The following is an 18,576-nucleotide window of genomic DNA, read 5'->3' on the forward strand; positions in this document are numbered from 1 at the left end:
CATCAAACTGGTGACTGAATGCTTAAGCTGATGCTCTACAGTTAGACGTTATAATGGGCCTGATTCACAGTTGTACATAAACCAGTGGTGCAAGTAGAAATTTTTTCTCAGTGGTACTGATAGTAAAAATGGGCGTGGTCACGTGTCATGAGGGGGTCTGGTCACATGAAACTAGGGGAGTGGCTACATGAAAATAGGGGCATGGCCACGTTATGCCACACACCGTAATGCCCCTTACACATTATGCCACACACCGTAATGCCCCTTACACATTATGCCACACACATAATGCCCATTACACTTTATGTCACACACCGTAATGCCCATTACACATTATACCAGGACACCGCAATGCCCATTACATATTATGCCACACACCATAATGCCCATTACACATTATGCCACACACCGCAATGCCCATTATACATTATGCCACACATCATAATGCTTATTGCACATTATGCCACACACCATAATGCCCATTACACATTATGCCACAAACCATAATGCTTATTACACATTATGCCACACACCGTAATGCCCATTACACATTATGCCACACACCGTAATGCCCATTACACATTATGTTAGACACTGTAACACCCATTACACATTTTGCCAAACACCGTAATGCCCCTTACACATTATGCCAAACACCATAAAGCCCATTACACATCATGCCACACACCGTAATGCTTATTACACATTATGACACACACCGTAATGCTTATTACACATTATGCCACATGCCATAATGCCCATTACACATTATGCCACACACCGTAATGCCCATTACACATTATGCCACACACATAATGCCTATTACACATTATGTCACACACTGTAATGCCTATTACACATTATGCCACACAGCATAATGCCTATTACACATTATGCCAAACACTGTAATGCCCATTACACATTATGCCACACACTGTAATGCCCATTACACATTATGCCACACACTGTAAAGCTTATTACACATTATGCCACACATCATAATGCCGATTACACATTATGCCACACACACCATAATGCTTATTACACATTATGCCACACACCGTAATGCCCATTACACATTATTTTAGACACCGTAACACCCATGACACATTTTGCCAAACACTGTAATGCCCCTTTCACATTATGCCAAACACCGTAAAGCCCATTACACATTATGCCACACACTGTAATGCCCATTACACATTATGCCGCATACTGTAAAGCTTATTACACACTACTGTATGCCACACATCATTCACAATGCCCATTACACATTATGTCACACACCGTAATGCCCGTTACCCATTATGCCACACATCGTAATGCTTATTACACATTATGACACACACCATAATGCCCATTACACATTATGCCACACACCATAACACACATTACACATTATGCCACACACCGTAATGCCCATTACACATTATGCCAAACACTGTAATGCCCATTACACAGTATGCCACACACTGTAATGCTTATTACACATTATGCCAGACACTATAATGCCCATTACACATTATGCCAGACACCGTAACACCCGTTACATATTATGCAACACACCGTAATGCCCATTACACATTACGCCACACAACGTAATGTCCATTACACATTATAGCAAAACACCGTAATGCCTATTACATATAATGCCACACACAGTTATGCCACTGACACCATTTTAGAAAAATGCCCATAAAAATCATGTCCCAGTGGTGGGCTGGTGGTACTGTGTACCACCACATATCTTAATGGTACTCCGTACCACCCTACTTTCAGCATTGATGCAAACCCAATGGTTCCATATCTGCAAACTTGGAGCTTCCGCAGCACAATTGTTGAATACTTATGCTAATGCAGGCAGAATTTTCATATTTTTATTTAAAAAATAAGTCTACAGATAAATAATTAATTCGGAGTTTGAACATGTACATTATGAGTCTACTGGTGCACAATAACCAAAAAATTGACTTTTAAGGGGCATGAATATTTTTGCAAGCCACGATCTCTATATCCAAATTTCATAAGGTCTGTCCCATCTCCTCAAAGCGCATGCAGTAGAAGCCCCAGGAAAACGGGACAGACCTAGGGCAGGAGCCAGGAAATATGTAAGTATGAAAATGGGGGGCTTGTAGGAAGGAGCGGAGAGAGGAGTGAAGGGGGATTGTTGGGGTGGTAACTGGATGAGCACCGGTCAGAGCAGGGGGGTGGAGCAAAGTGGGGAGGGGCGGGGCAGAGTGAGGTGACCCAGCATTAGTATCTAAATAATGTGGTATTCATAATTATTTAAAAGTGTTAAAAAATCATCTATGTACTTATATTCTGCCTCTTTCTCCAGTCATACTATGGGGACCATTTATCAAAAAGTTTTAGCTTTTAAAATTTGCGTGTGATAAATGGTGCTCCAGCCAATTAGCTTCCAACTGTCATGTGTTTGAAAAGTGACAGTTGGAAGCAACAAGTGGTAAATAGATAAAACCCGTTGATAAATAGGTTCCTGTGTATATACTAAACATGGTCACAAATGAAACCTTAACATGTGAGAAAAAATATCTTTACCAATAACTTTGTGAGTGTGTGAGCCAGGACATGGTTACTGCAGCTGTACGGATATCCTGCCCCTAGTGCTGTGCGACCGGTTCTCCACACAGACATATTACTGTCACACATGCTGGGGAATCACCATTTGTCAGTGCGTGGAGTAATCAGGGGAATTTCGCAACTAGTTCTCACTCATTAAAGACAGAACACGACTGTGGGGACTGTACAGAACAGCAGAGGACTTGCACAGAGGAGCAGAGTGCCTGTACAGAATAGCAGAGGGACTGTACAGAGCAGCAGAGTGTCTGTACAGAGCAGCAGACGGACTGCACAGAGCAGCAGAGGGACTGTACAGAGAAGAGGGACTGCACAGAGCAGCAAAGGGACTGTACAGAGCAGAGGGACTGTACAGAGCAGAGGGACTGTACAGAGCAGAGGGACTGCACAGAGCAGCAAAGGGACTGTACAGAGAAGAGGGACTGCACAGAGCAGCAAAGGGACTGTACAGAGCAGAGGGACTGTACAGAGCAGAGGAACTGTACAGAGCAGAGGGACTGTACAGAGCAGGGAGGCTGTACAGAACAGCAGAGGGACTGTACAGAGCAAAGCTTTGGTATCACTCAGAGTTGAAGACTGCACCAGAAGCACCTCAGGAGGACAGTGCACCAGCCCCCCGGGACCTGTGTCATGGCCAAGCTGAAGAGTGGCCCGTGCTCCACGCCTGATGAGAATGAGTTTGTGTCTGGCTATCCTACCAGCATCTGTCAGGACGTTCCCGGGAATAAGTATCTCTGCTGCAACTGTAACAATGTTCTGAAGAGGGCGCTACAGACGGTGTGCGGTCACAGATACTGCTCGCCATGCCTGTCCTGGATGGTGAGGTCAGTATTCCGGCCCATCTGTCCCATTCTGCATAGGCAGGTCAGAGACTAACACAGCGGATCATAGACCATCTGATATTCTTCACACAGCAGATTATTCTTAAATACAATAGTCAGGTAATTCATATACTAGAGATTTAATCCAGGATTCTCACTAGCAGGTACAGAACTGAATAGTCACTAGTGGGCACAGTTTTGAATAGTCATTAGTGGGCATAGTACTGAATAGTCACTAGTGGGCACAGTCCTGAATAGTCACTAGCAGGCACAGAACTGAATGGCCAATAGTGGGCACAGTACTGAATAGTCACTAGTGGGCACAGTACTGAATAGTCACTAGTGGGCACAGTACTGAATAGTCATTAGTGGGCATAGTACTGAATAGTCACTAGTGGGCACAGTCCTGAATAGTCACTAGCAGGCACAGAACTGAATGGCCAATAGTGGGCACAGTACTGAATAGTCACTAGTGGGCACAGTACTGAATAGTCATTAGTGGGCACAGTACTGAATAGTCACTAGTGGGCACAGTCCTGAATAGTCACAAGTGGGCACAGTCCTGAATAGTCATTAGTGGGCTCAGTTCTGAGTAGTCACTAGTGGGAACAGTCCTGAATGGTCACAAGTGGGCACATAACTGAATGGTCACTAATGGGCACAGTCCTGAATGGTCACAAGTGGGCACAGATCTGAATAGTCACTAATGGGCACAGTCCTGAATGGTCACAAGTGGGCACAGAACTGAACAGTCACTAGTGGGCACAGTACTGAATAGTCACAAGTGGGCACAGAACTGAATAGTCACTAGCAGGCACAGTCCTGAATAGTCACAAGTGGGCACAGAACTGAATAGTCACAAGTGAGCACAGAACTGAATAGTCACAAGTGGTCACAGAACTGAGTAGTCACTAGTGGGCACAGAACTGAATAGTCACTGGTGGGCACAGTCCTGAATAGTCACTAGTGGGCACAGAACTGAATAGTCACAAGTGGGCACAGAACTGAATAGTCACTAGTGGACACAGTCCTGAATAGTCACTAGTGGGCACAGTCCTGAATAGTCACTAGTGGGCACAGTTCAGATTTGTCACTAGTGGGCACTGTACTGAATAGTCACTAGTGGGCTCAGTACTGAATAGTCATTAGTGGGCACAGTACTGAATAGTCATTAGTGGGCACAGTACTGAATCATCACTAGTGGGCACAGAACTGAATGGTCACTAATGGGCTCAGTTCTGAGTAGTCACTAGTGGGAACAGTCCTGAATAGTCAATAGTGGGCACAGTCCTGAATGGTCACAAGTGGGCACATAACTGAATAGTCATTAGTGGGCACAGTCCTGAATAGTCACTAGTGGGCACAGTTTTGAATAGTCATTAGTGGGCAAAGTACTGAATAGTCACTAGTGGGCACAGTCCTGAATAGTCACTAGTGGGCACAGTTTTGAATAGTCATTAGTGGGCACAGTACTGAATAGTCACTAGTGGGCACAGTCCTGAATAGTCACTAGCAGGCACAGAACTGAATGGCCAATAGTGGGCACAGTACTCTATAGTCACTAGTGGGCACAGTACTGAATAGTCATTAGTGGGCACGGTCCTGAATAGTCATTAGTGGGCACAGTACTGAATAGTCACTAGTGGGCACAGTCCTGAATAGTCACAAGTGGGCACAGTCCTGAATAGTCATTAGTGGGCTCAGTTCTGAGTAGTCACTAGTGGAAACACTCCTGAATAGTCACTAGTGGGCACAGTCTTGAATGGTCACAAGTGGGCACATAACTGAATGGTCACTAATGGGCACAGTTCTGAATGGTCACAAGTGGGCACAGAACTGAATGGCCACTAATGGGCACAGTCCTGAATGGTCACAAGTGGGCACAGATCTGAATGGTCACTAATGGGCACAGTCCTGAATGGTCACAAGTGGGCACAGAACTGAATAGTAACTAGTGGGCACAGTACTGAATAGTCACTAGTGGGAACAGTCCTGAATAGTCACAAGTGAGCACAGAACTGAATGGTCACTAGTGGGCTCAGTACTGAATAGTCACTAGTGGGCACAGTCCTGAATGGTCACAAGTGGGCACAGTACTGAATAGTCACTAGTGGGCACAGTACTGAATAGTCACTAGTGGGCACAGTCCTGAATGGTCACAAGTGGGCACAGTACTGAATAGTCACTAGTGGGCACAGTACTGAATAGTCACTAGTGGGCACAGTCCTGAATAGTCATTAGTGGGCACAGTACTGAATAGTCACTAGTGGGCACAGTACTGAAGAGTCACTAGTGGGCACAGTACTGTATAGTCATTAATGGGCACAGTACTGAATAGTCATTAGTGGGCACAGTGCTTAATGGTCACAAGTGGGCACAGAACTGAATAGTCACTAGTGGGCACAGTCCTGAATAGTCACTAGCAGGCACAGAACTGAGTGGTCACTAATGGGCACAGTCCTGAATAGTCACAAGTGGGCACAGTCCTGAATAGTCACAAGTGGGCACAGAACTGAATAGTCACTAGTGGGTACAGTCCTGAATAGTCACTAGTGGGCACAGTACTGAATAGTCACTAGTGGGCACAGTCCTGAATGGTCACAAGTGGGTACAGAACTGTATGGTCACAAGTGGGCACAGAACTGAATGGTCACATGTGGACACAGTCCTGAATAGTCGCTAGTGGGCACAGTCCTGAATAGTCACTAGTGGGCACAGAACTGAATAGTCACTGGTGGCCACAGTCCTGAATAGTCACTAGTGGGCACAGTCCTGAATAGTCCCTGGTGGCCACAGAACTGAATGGTCACTAGTGGGCACAGTCCTGAATAGACACTAGTGGGCTCAGTACTGAATAGTCACTAGTGGGCTCAGTACTGAATAGTCACTAGTGGGCTCAGTACTGAATAGTCACTAGTGGGCACAGTTCCGTATAGTCACCTAGTAATAGCCGTTATTGTCTATATACCGTAGTTATGTTCACTCATTCACTCATGTTACTCCAAGTACAGAGATGTCCAGGGCATATTTTATAATCCTTCAATTCAATTATCTACAGGACAATCTGCTAAAGGTAAAGGAGTAATAAGTATCCTAATAAAGATAAATCTCTGTCCTGTGGCAGGAATCACAAAAGACCCATCTGTCCGAGGTGTAGAGAAGAAGACCCCCATTCTCTGACGGAAGACAGCTATTTATCCGAAGACCGGGTAGGTTGTTCCGTTCTCTATCTGCCCATTCACACGGCGCTTTAGGTGGCTGCATTTGGAACGCTGATATTTTGCTAACGGACGGTTAATGCAGCTATACGCATATCCAGAGCCGGCCCTAGCCAATATGATGCCCTAGGCAAAATTTTGTCTGGTGCCCCCTAGCTCCGCCGCTAGTTCTGCATCTGTACCTGCAACGCTCAGGTAGTGGGGCCCACCGGGGGGTTACCCTGTGGGCCAGTTCAACTCTGCACAATGCCACTCAGTAATGACCATAATACATATAATTCCACACAGTAAAGGAACCTTACACATATGCCCCACATTAGTAATGCCCATAATACACATAATGCCACACAGTAATGCACCTTACACATATGCCCCACATTAGTAATGCCCATAATACACATATACTGCCACAGATACTGCCACACTTGCTGGTTATACAAAAAGATCAGTATCAAACATGTAGAAACTGTCCATTCTCTTCACTATTCAGTGTGTTTGCTGGTGTCTGTTACTCCCGTTAACTGCATGCACTTTACTTTATACTGTGGGAGCTAAGTGCTCTGCCCTCCAGTCTGATGTGTCCAAAAGTCACGCTGCACTGATGTTTCATATAGAAATAGCACAACGCAACTTACTGACCACGTTACAGTGCTAGATGGCAGGGGAATTTTACGGTATGGACTGACTAGGAAATAAAGTGTGGGGAGAACACTGCCCATGTTATGTCCCTGCAGACACCTGGGGTTTGCACAGGGATAAGGGACACACACAGGATGGCAGGGTCCCCCTCCCCCATGTGCACAAGCAGTATAGGTGATGTCAGGTTTCTGTGAAGCAGTCTTCCAAAATACACGTGTTATCATAAGAAGCCATCCAGTAATAATAACCTTATATAGTCAGTAAAAATGTCACAGGTCCAGGAATTGCATTTACTTGGCTTCTGCTGTCTGTCTGAGGTCTCACAAGTCAGGGGCATTCAAGCATATCAGAGGAAGTTTAAGGCACAGTGTGCATTTTTTTTTACAAATGTAAACAGTAGTGTATACAAGTACTGATTGAATACATTTGGAAAGTAACAGTTAGTTTGCGGACTGTTCCTCTCAGCATGAGATACTGCAGGGACATGCTTGGATGCCCCTAGACATGCTTGAATGCCCTAGGCAAATGCCTAGCCTGCCTATAGCTAAGGCCGGCTCTGCGCATATCTTCTAGGGTACGCACAGTGACACCCGCTGCTCTTCCGCTGGCAGCTGCAGCAGTTATTGGTACTTACATCGAGATCCAGAGCCGGCCATAGCTATAGGCAAACTAGGCAATTGCCTAGGGCATTTGATATGCCTAGGGGCATCAGCAGCTTCTGCTGATTAAAATGATATGTGGCATGCCTATATTCTGTGTGTAGCATTTCATATGCAGATACAGCCACAGTCTCACACAGTATATAGGCATGCAGCATATCATTTTAATCAGCAGAAGCTGCTTGTGCATCCTAGCCACATAGCAATGCAAATAAGATGCATTTTCATAAAAAAAGGTGCCCGACGTTAGCATTGATGCAAGATTTGTGAGGATCCATCTGTATCCAAGCAGAGGCAGAGGTCACAGTGTTAGTGGCAGTGTGAGTGCTGTGTGCATGTGAGTGGGTTGGTTGTGCAGTAGTGTTCAGAATATGTGTAAGGAGCATTATGTGTGTCATGTAAAAATGCATTAATAATGTGCAACATATGTATAAGGGGCACTATGTGTGTCATTATGTGTATAAGGGCATTACTAATGTGTGGCATATGTGTAACAGGGTACTACTGTATGTGTGTCATTATGTGTATAGGGGCACTAAAAATGTGCAGCAAATGTGTAGGGGGCACTATACATGTCATTACGTGTATAAGGGCATTAATAATGTGCGGCATATGTGTAACAGGGTACTACTGTATGTGTGTCATTATGTGTATAGGGGCACTAATAATGTGCAGCAAATGTGTATAAGGGCACTATACATGTCATTATGTGTATAAGGGCATTAATAATGTGCGGCATATGTGTAAGGGACATTATGTGTAAAAGGGCATTAATAAAGGTTGTCATAATGTTTAAGGCGCATTATGTTTATAAGGACATTAATAATGTGTCTCATATGTGTAAGGGGCATTACTGTGTGGAATTATGTGTATAAATGCATTACTAATGTGTGGCATTATGTGTACAAGGTGCTCTACTATGTGGCGTTGCATATAGAAAGGGCACTACTGTTTCATCTAATGTGAATAAAGAGCAATAGGGTGTGGTGTAATGTGAATAATGAGCAATTCAGTGTGATGTAATGTGAATAAGGGGCTCTACTGTGAGGAGTAACGTTTATAAGGTAAAGTGATACTACTGTGGGATGTAATATGAATTATGGACACTATTGCATGATAAAATGTGAATAAAGTTGCAGTACTGTGTGGCGTAATTGGAATTGGGGTTACTATTGTGTGGCCATGCCCCTTGCCATCAAAATCACACCCCTTTTTGGGCTGTGCGCCAAATGTGCGAACTGTTCCTATTTAAAATATAGGGGATACAAACACCAAAATAAGGACTTCTATGGATGAGGGGTGATGGTGCTGGGAAAGAGGTGCAAGGTCAGAGGCGGAACCAGCTGTGGTGCTAGGGGGCACCAGCCAAAATCTTGCCTAGGGCATCATATTGGTTAGGGCCGGCTCTGTCGAGATCTACCCATAGTTGCTGACTTACTGGTTTCTGCCTACGGGATTATTTCTGGGTTAACCCAGGTCGCGGCTCGGAATGACATGGTTCTGCTGCTGCAAAAGAGGGAGAGCTAGTGATGTCGGTATTCTTCGGCCGGGGGGTCCCCTGATGGGAGGAGGGGGGGCGCGATGGGGCAGATATCCTCTGCACCCCCCTCTTAATCTGGCTATGTGTGCGGTAGGCTAAAATTGGCTATGGACCTAATTCAGACCTGATTGCTAGGCTGCATTTTCATACAGCCTATGATCAGTTCTAAACTGCGCAAGCGTATGCACCGCAATGCACAGGTGCATCACACAGGTACAAAGCGGATCGCCGCTCAGTAATAGGTTTGTGCCAAGAATCCATTCGCACAGGTGATCGCAAGGAGATTGGCAGGAAGAAGGCGTTTGTGTGTGGCAGCTGACCGTTTTCAGGGAGTGGTTGGAAAAACGCAGGCGTGCCTAAGCATGGCGGGTGTCTGATGCCAGTTCCGTTTCCAGACAGGCTAAAGTGATCGCAGCGGCTGAGTAAGTCCTGGGCTGTGCGGTGACTGAACAAGAGCTGTTCGTACAGCTCTGCTACACATGCGATCGCACACTTGCACAGCTAAAATACCCTCCCCTATGGGCGGCGACTATCTGATCGCAGCAGAGCAAAAATCGCCTGCTAGCGATCAGTTCTGAATTAAGCCCCAGATGCGGCCACATGCGGAGCTGTGTGCGTCTCAGGACAAGACTCGCTATGTGCAGATCATTTATCTTCTAATAATAATATTATTTCCTGGCGGAATAAACAGGAGAGTCTGGGAAAAAAGCACATCTAGACATACGACTACGCATCACAGGTCGTTCCTGTTGTGGCTTGTGCAGGGCTGTGGCCCACCTCCCTGGGTGCTCGTTGCTGACACACCGCACATAAAATCATGTCCTCTTCCATTAGCAAAGAAAAGGAAGAAGAAAAAATGTGAATAAAAGTTGGGAAATGTTACATTTAGGAAGCAGCTATTCCCCTGGTTATTATTACAGGGGAAGCTCCTTATGTGGCTGCTGGGAGGTTTCCCTGAGAAACAGGATTTATGGAATGATAAATGACTGATTGGCGCAGTAGTATCGCTATATTCTGTCTTGCGGCAAACGCAACTGCGCCACAGGCGGCTTTGTGTATGGCGCAGGCCTTGTAGCTCCACGGATAAGAAGCGAATCTTCTTATCAATTTGTAGAAGTGCCCAGAAGGAGAATATAGATGCTGAGGGGTAACATCATGACAGGTTGGGCTAAATTTACTAAGCGCCGGTCTTGCAAAGCCTCCGTTTCTTAGTGGTTTCCCAGCAATTTGGTGAATCAATAAGATAATATTGCTCCATAAGAGAATTGATTTAGTTACCTACTTATTTAATATATGATGACTTCCCTAATTATGAGGGGAGATTTGTCAATAAAATACTAACCAATCAGCTCCTAACTGTCATTTGCAAACACAGCGTGTAACGTGACAGTTGTGAGCTGATTGGCTGGTGCTTTCCTTCTGACTGCATGCTGAAACTGACCGGTAATTAAAGTGTTTCAGTTTTGTGTTGCAGAAAGTCCCCTCTGGTCATTACTGTAATGTGATCTCTATCTGCGGATTCTGTTTTAGGCCTTCAGTGATGCTGCTATTAATAAGGAAATCTCAGAATTAAAGGTCCATTGTATGACAGCGGGGTGCTGCTGGGCCGGACTCCTCAAAGACTATGATGTAAGTTAATCTCTTCTGCTCCATCACACCTGTAAGGGAATTATTAGCGTACACCAGGCATGTCCAAACTGCGGCCCTTCAGGTGTTGAGAAACTACACATCCCAGCATGCCCTGACACAGCTTTAGCATTCTCTGACAGCAAAACTGTGTCAGGGCATGCTGGGATATGTAGTTTCACAACAGCTGGAGCCAGGGCCGCAGTTTGGACATGCCTGGCGTACACCTACCGCTGAAACGCGGCGGATTCCGTGTTCTTCTGAGCAGAAACGATATATAAGATCACGCAGTCCATCAATTCATTGTAAAGCCGTAACATTACAGAGGATTTGTTCACACAAAGTGCCTCGTGCCTCATTGAGGTCACATTCTCATGAATATGCTCATTACACTCTGGTACAAATTCTGCCATTTTTCAGGTGTAATCTTTATTGTATAATATCTGGAAATGTAACTCAGAGCATTTCCTTTAATAACAGTTTTTTAGGCTGTGTTCTTTTTATTACCATTGAGATCCTCTGCCCGAGCGTGGCCTCAGTACATTTATCTATCGTGTAACAATTATTTACATAAACTTTACACCAATGGTAAATGAAGAGAGGGCGCAGTGTGGACTGGTCACATTTACTCGGAATGTCCACGGGATTTTCCTGAGTTGGAAACATAACACCAAGCCACATGCATTACTGGTCACATCGGACCTTAGTATGTCCTCAAAATGGGCAATGAACTCGGAATGAAGCTTATGACTGCAGTGGAGCAGTGAGGTTACACAGCGGCTGCCATCAGAAATTGTGGGGCCCGGGACTGTCCCAAACATCTAGTACCTACCCCTCAACCCAAACTACTACTCAGTCCCATATATCAAGTACCTAGTATATAGCTATAATCAGCTCCAGTGCCTGACGTCGATCCACAATGCTACCACCCAGGCCCCTTCGCTGTCTGGGCCCGGGACTACAGTCCTTGCAGTCTCCCCCTGGTGGCGGCCCTGGCCAGATTCATGATGCCAATGGTTACATGCCATTGCATGGTATCACAAGCACAAGACGGTGCCCACACACTTACATGCCTGTCCTGATTGTATGACAGTAGTGTGAGTTACGCACACATGCTAGATGGAGATCAGAGGAGGGCAGGAAGCCTTGTGGCCCCCATGATAGTGAGGGGCATTAAATCCTCCTCTACTCTGACTTATGGGCGACTGTGCCACCTACAAGTCTGGCCTATATGGCACACCCAGAGACAAATGCCCCCAACCAAACCTCCCCATTGCTATACCACTAAACCATGTGCCTTTTGGCAACGGGTTCCCAACTTCTTGGGGCTAGCGATACGGCACCTGGCAATACAGGTGGCACAATCTATGATATACTGGTATAATAGTGTAACAAATAAAAACAGACAGACAGCAATACATATTATTACAGATGGGTCCATGTTTATCTTGGCCTTTAATAGGACTACCTGAGCCAGGTCAATCATGACTTAATCCACTGATGTAATGTCCTCTGTATTGTGTTGCAGCTGAGAACAATAGATGAAGGGCTTATGTTAATATACCATGGTGTGCCTAGGCGCAGCAAACATGTCAAGATAAATGTGGACTCATCTGCAGGTTAAAAAACCAATATTAAAGGTAATAGAATCCTAAGAACAAACTAATAACCTCCTTCCCCTAATTCTCCAGGATCACCAAAGCCTCTGCGACTATGCCCCAATACTGTGCCACACCGGCTGCGGCCAAACGGTTCTGCGCAGACATCTGGCCGACCACCTGGAAGGGGAGTGTACTAATTATACAACAATGTGTCCGAGATGCTTCCAGAGGGTCTCCGGCAGTGAATATCCGGTAAGAGCCCAATTAGATCTTTATATGAAACAGATACAACCACATATAACAGATTGTTGTGTAGATGTATAACTATGCGTCAGGTTTCATTAGTAATCGCAAACAGAAGTATTTTAGTGCACATCGCACACACTGCATACAAACGCACACTCAGTACACTCTGTGGTCCATGTGTCATTGAATATTTGTGGCGTAATCCCCCGAAACACCCCTTTTCCAGGGTTAAACGCAAATATTTATTAACACCCCAATGTATTACTGAGGGACCGCAGCAGGTATCGGAGATCCCTCCATTCCCACAGGCAGCCGCAATCCCCATAGCTTTCTATGGGGAGTGCGATGCTGCAGGATTTACCAACTCCCGTAATAAGCGCCTTGAGTCCTATTGGAGAAAGAGCGCTATATAAATAAAATTATTATTATTATTATTATTATTAATGCGAAGCCCTGGCAGCTCTCCAGCACAGAGCAGGCACGCACGGGCTCCTTTGGAAACCGCTATTTCCGCGGGTGTAAAATAATACATAACGCCAATGTAATTGCATCCTGCAATGCGCTAATATCACACACGGGATACGGTCATTAGGTCGACAGCACTTAGATCAACAGTCATTACGTCGACCACTATTGGTTGACAGGGTCACTAGGTCGACAGGGTCACTAGGTCAACAGTTCAAAAGGTCGACATGAGTTTTTTTTAAATTAAATTTTGTCACTTTTTCATACTTTACGATCCACGTGGACTACAATTGGGAGCGGTAACCTGTGGCGAGCGCAGCGGTAGTGGATCGAGGCACCTTGCCCGAAGCATGGCGAGCGAACACGGTGCACTAATTGAGATTCCCGGTCACTTTACGAAGAAAACGACACCAAAAAAAGGGAAAAAACCATCATGTCGACCTTTTGAGCTGTCGACCCAGTACATGTCGACCCAATGACCGCGTCGACCGAGTGACCCTGTCGACCTAATGCGTGTCGACCAATAGTGGTCGACCTAATGACTGTCGACCTATGGTGTGTCGACCCTGCGACCCATACCCTCGCGCACAGAGCGCATTGCAATAAAGGGGTTCTCTGTGATATCTTCTCATTTGCTCACTAGCACGGACAGGGGTAACACAACCAACCTTATCATTACAGTCAGGCCTATGGGCCTAATTCAAGGTTGATTACAAAACAACATTTTCCTCTAATGGGCAAAACCATGTGCAGTGCAGGTGGGGCGGATGTAACATGTGCAGAGAGAGTTAGATTTGGGTGGGGTGTGTTCAAACTGAAATCTAAATTGCAGTGTAGAAATAAAGCAGCCAGTATTTACCCTGCACAGAAACAATATAACCCACCCAAATCTAACTCTCTCTGCACATGTTACATCTGCCCCACCTGCAGTGCAGCATGATTTTGCCCATTAGAGGAAAATGTTGTTTTGCAATCAACCTTGAATTAGGTTCTATTACAAGGTTTGCATGGTCAAGTGCTAGTTCTGTTCATTATAGGTCAGTAGGTAGAGTAACAAGGGTAAAACTTAATATAAGGAGGCACAGGAAATGGGATGTAATGTAACAATAAAAAGACATAAATGACTTACACAAGTGCAGCAACTCATAAACAAAAAAAGATATATGACACACAATATAATCCTTATGCTGGGAACAAGGCACAAAATAGCAATGGACAGTTTATTTATTTAGTAACAGTTTCTTATATAGGGGGTAATTCCAAGTTGATTGCAGCAGGATTTTTGTTAGCAAATGGGCAAAACCATGTGCACTGCAGGGGAGGCAGACGTAACATGTGCAGAGAGAGTTAGATTTGGGTGGGGTGTGTTCAATCTGCAATCTAATTTGCAGTGTAAAAATAAAGCAACCAGTATTTACCCTGCACAGAAACAAAATAACCCTCCCAAATCTAACTCTCTATGCACGTGTTATATCTGCCTCCCCTGCAGTGCACATGGTTTTGCCCATTTGCTAAAAAAAATCCTGCTGCAATCAACTTGGAATTACCCCCTATATAAGAAACTGTTACTAAATAAATAAACTGTCCATTGCTATGTTGTGCCTTGTTCCCAGCATAAGGATTATATTGTGTAAGTGTCATATATCTTTTTTTGTTTATGAGTTTCTGCACTTGTGTAAGTCATTTATGTCTTTTTATTGTTACATTACATCCCATTTCCTGTGCCTCCTTACATAGTAAAAGACCAGGTTTCTGAAAGGTCGGTACCACAATGGGTTTGTTGATATGGAACTTAGATACTACGGGGGTAATTCCAAGTTGATCGCAGCAGGATTTTTGTTAGCAAATGGGCAAAACCATGTGCACTGCAGGGGGGACAGATATAACATGTGCAGAAAGAGTTAGATTTGGGTGGGTCATTTTGTTTCTGTGCAGGGTAAATACTGGCTGCTTTATTTTTACACTGCAAATTAGATTGCAGATTGAACTCACCCCACCCAAATCTAACTCTCTCTGCACATGTTACACCTGCCCTCCCTGCAGTGCACATGGTTTTGCCCATTTGCTAACAAAATTCCTGCTGCGATCAACTTGGAATTACCCCCATAGCGCAGCAAATTGCGTTGCGCTTTACAAATGGAAACAACAGTGATAAAACAAAACTGGGTAATAACAGACAGCAATAGAGGCAGGAGGGCCCTGCTCGCAAGCTTACAATCTATAGACAGTTTCAATGATTTGATCTCCAGAGCTGAAAAATGCTAATTTATCCACAGGGTATATAAGCATTTTCCCTAGGGCGGCATACAGGGGGCAGTGTAGAAGCCAATGTGGGGGAGTAAATGTCTACTAACTGTGAACTTAATGTGACGTCCTAAAACTAAAGTGAGTTCTTGTGAGAGTAATTAGCAATCCATTAACTCCTGAGACTTCTGGAGGAAAGCTCTAAGTACTTCTCTCTGATTGACAGACCTAATAAAGGCCCTCATTCCGAGTTGATCGCTCGCTAGCTATTTTTTGCAGCGCTGCGATCAGATAGTCGTCGCCCACAGGGGAGTGTATTTTCGCTTTGCAAGTGTGCGATTGCATGTGCAGCCCAGCGGGGTGAAAAAGTTTTGTGCAGTTTCTGAGTAGCTCTGGACTAACTCAGCCGCTGCGATCACTTCAGTCTTTTTGGTCCCGGAATTGACGTCAGACACCCGCCCTGCAAACGCTTGGACACGCCTGCGTTTTTCCAAACACTCCCAGAAAACAGTCAGTTGACACCCACAAACGCCCTCTTCCTGTCAATCTCCTTGCGATCGGCTGTGTGAATGGATTCTTTGTTAAATCCATCGCTTAGCAACGATCCGCTTTGAACCCGTACGACGCGCCTGCGCCTTGCGGTGCATACGCATGCGCAGTAGTAACCTGTTCGCTGCGCTGCGAAAAACGTCAGCGAGCGATCAACTCGGAATGACCCCCCATGTGATACTAGCGGACATATGTTTAAAAAATTTTTTTTTAAATTGGCTTTATTGTCATGACAAGCACTAATACAACTTGGATGAGAACAACGCAGCCATGGCTGTATACTCTTATATACTCAGTGGCAAACGCAGGATTTGCATGGGGGGGTTTCCAGAACTGGGCGGAGCCAATCACGGGGGTGGGGACTGAGGTGACCCAGTATATGCTGGGTTCGTAAAACTAGTGTGTGTGTGTGTGTGTGTGTGTGTGTGTGTGTATATATATATATACATATATATATAGAAAGAGTAGATATTCGGCACTCCTGCTGGAAACGTCAATCAACTTGCCGGGTGCCTTCCAAACAAGGACAAGCATATGGAAAGGAAATAGGCGGCACTCTCGGACTTCTCGTAAAACAAAACTCGAGCTGACTCAAGGATTGTGTCTTAACGTTTCGGTTTTAATATAACCGTCTTCAGAACTCGAGCTGACTCAAGGATTGTGTCTTAACGTTTCGGTTTTAATATAACCGTCTTCAGAAGTCACTTCTGAAGACGGTTATATTAAAACCGAAACGTTAAGACACAATCCTTGAGTCAGCTCGAGTTTTGTTTTACGAGAAGTCCGAGAGTGCCGCCTATTTCCTTTCCATATGCTTGTCCTTGTTTGGAAGGCACCCGGCAAGTTGATTGACGTTTCCAGCAGGAGTGCCGAATATCTACTCTTTCTATATATATATATATATATACATATATATATAGAAAGAGTAGATATTCGGCACTCCTGCTGGAAACGTCAATCAACTTGCCGGGTGCCTTCCAAACAAGGACAAGCATATGGAAAGGAAATAGGCGGCACTCTCGGACTTCTCGTAAAACAAAACTCGAGCTGACTCAAGGATTGTGTCTTAACGTTTCGGTTTTAATATAACCGTCTTCAGAAGTGACTTCTGAAGACGGTTATATTAAAACCGAAACGTTAAGACACAATCCTTGAGTCAGCTCGAGTTTTGTTTTACGAGAAGTCCGAGAGTGCCGCCTATTTCCTTTCCATATACATATATATATATATATATATATATACATATATCTACACACATATATATATATATATACATATATATATATATATATATATATACATACACACACACATACATATACATAGCATATTAAACATGCATACATATATATATATATATATATATATGTACACACACATACAGTACACATATATATACACATGTATATATATATATATCATATGTGTATGTGTGTGTGTGTTTATATGTATGTTTGTATGTATATACATATGTATATATGTATGCACATGGATATATATGTACTATAATTAAAATAAAGTAAACTTTTATTGCACTTACAAGTGCCACCAGGAAGACAGCAGGCTGCAGAAGACGCTAGACAGTCATTAATAATACTCATGCAGCTAAAAAAAAAAAAAAAAAAAAAAAAAAAAAAAATTTTTTTTAGTGGAGGGGGGTTTCTGGGTGCTCGGAAACCCCCCCTGGGTGCGCCACTGATACTGTATGCATGTGATTAACATATACAAAATGACTTGGGGTAGTTAGCATGTGCTTCTCTTGCTGTTGCTGAACTAAAAGTGCCAGCATGATCTGCAATGGCTGGGACCTGTAGTTCCACATCGGCAGGAGACACTCTCTGCACTGAAAATAACACTTATTAAACAGATTAAACTTAACGAAGGTTTATACCACTGACAATGGAAGTGATTTAGTGTATTCATTGCTGGGGGAAACACACAGAGGAAATGTTGAGAACTTTGTATAAGTTTAGAAGTTTCCAGGGGACAGAACAGTAACACATACCCCCTGCAGTACAGCACGCTGGCGCAGAACTTCCTGCTAGAAAGTGAGACAGGAGAGTACACAACATAAAGGGGATTTCCCTCTGCACATATCTACTGGTTTCCACGTGTTTTTGGCGTAGTCGGCTGATTTCCTTGTACCGTCACCAAGGAAAGTACAATCTCCTCTCTGCATGGAATACAGTAGGGCTGGCCATCGGTGGGTTAAGAATCGTATGTCACCATCGATGGTAGCATTGGTGGTTAACTTGATAGTATGAACCCATTGCCATGGGAACCAATAATCATTGATGGTTGTTAACGATCGACGGTCGAAAGCACTCTGCCGATTGGACCATGTCAGTGGATAACAAGGAAAGAATCCAA

At 44.4% G+C, this 18,576-nt stretch overlaps 1 protein-coding gene across 1 annotated transcript in view; it reads left to right on the forward strand.

The window, feature by feature from the left end:
• The first annotated feature begins 2,681 nt into the window (after positions 1-2,681).
• Positions 2,682-18,576, forward strand: part of TRAF1 (TNF receptor associated factor 1) — a 40,936-nt gene continuing 25,041 nt past the window's right edge. The window contains exons 1-4 of the mRNA XM_063935986.1: positions 2,682-3,422; positions 6,544-6,628; positions 11,006-11,104; positions 12,793-12,954. Of these exons, the coding sequence (XP_063792056.1) occupies positions 3,229-3,422; positions 6,544-6,628; positions 11,006-11,104; positions 12,793-12,954 (540 nt within the window). The 5' untranslated portion in view covers positions 2,682-3,228. The remainder of the gene's footprint in view (positions 3,423-6,543; positions 6,629-11,005; positions 11,105-12,792; positions 12,955-18,576) is intronic.

The sequence above is a fragment of the Pseudophryne corroboree genome, chromosome 8, assembly GCF_028390025.1.
Source record: "Pseudophryne corroboree isolate aPseCor3 chromosome 8, aPseCor3.hap2, whole genome shotgun sequence".
NCBI classification, from domain to species: Eukaryota; Metazoa; Chordata; class Amphibia; order Anura; family Myobatrachidae; genus Pseudophryne; species Pseudophryne corroboree.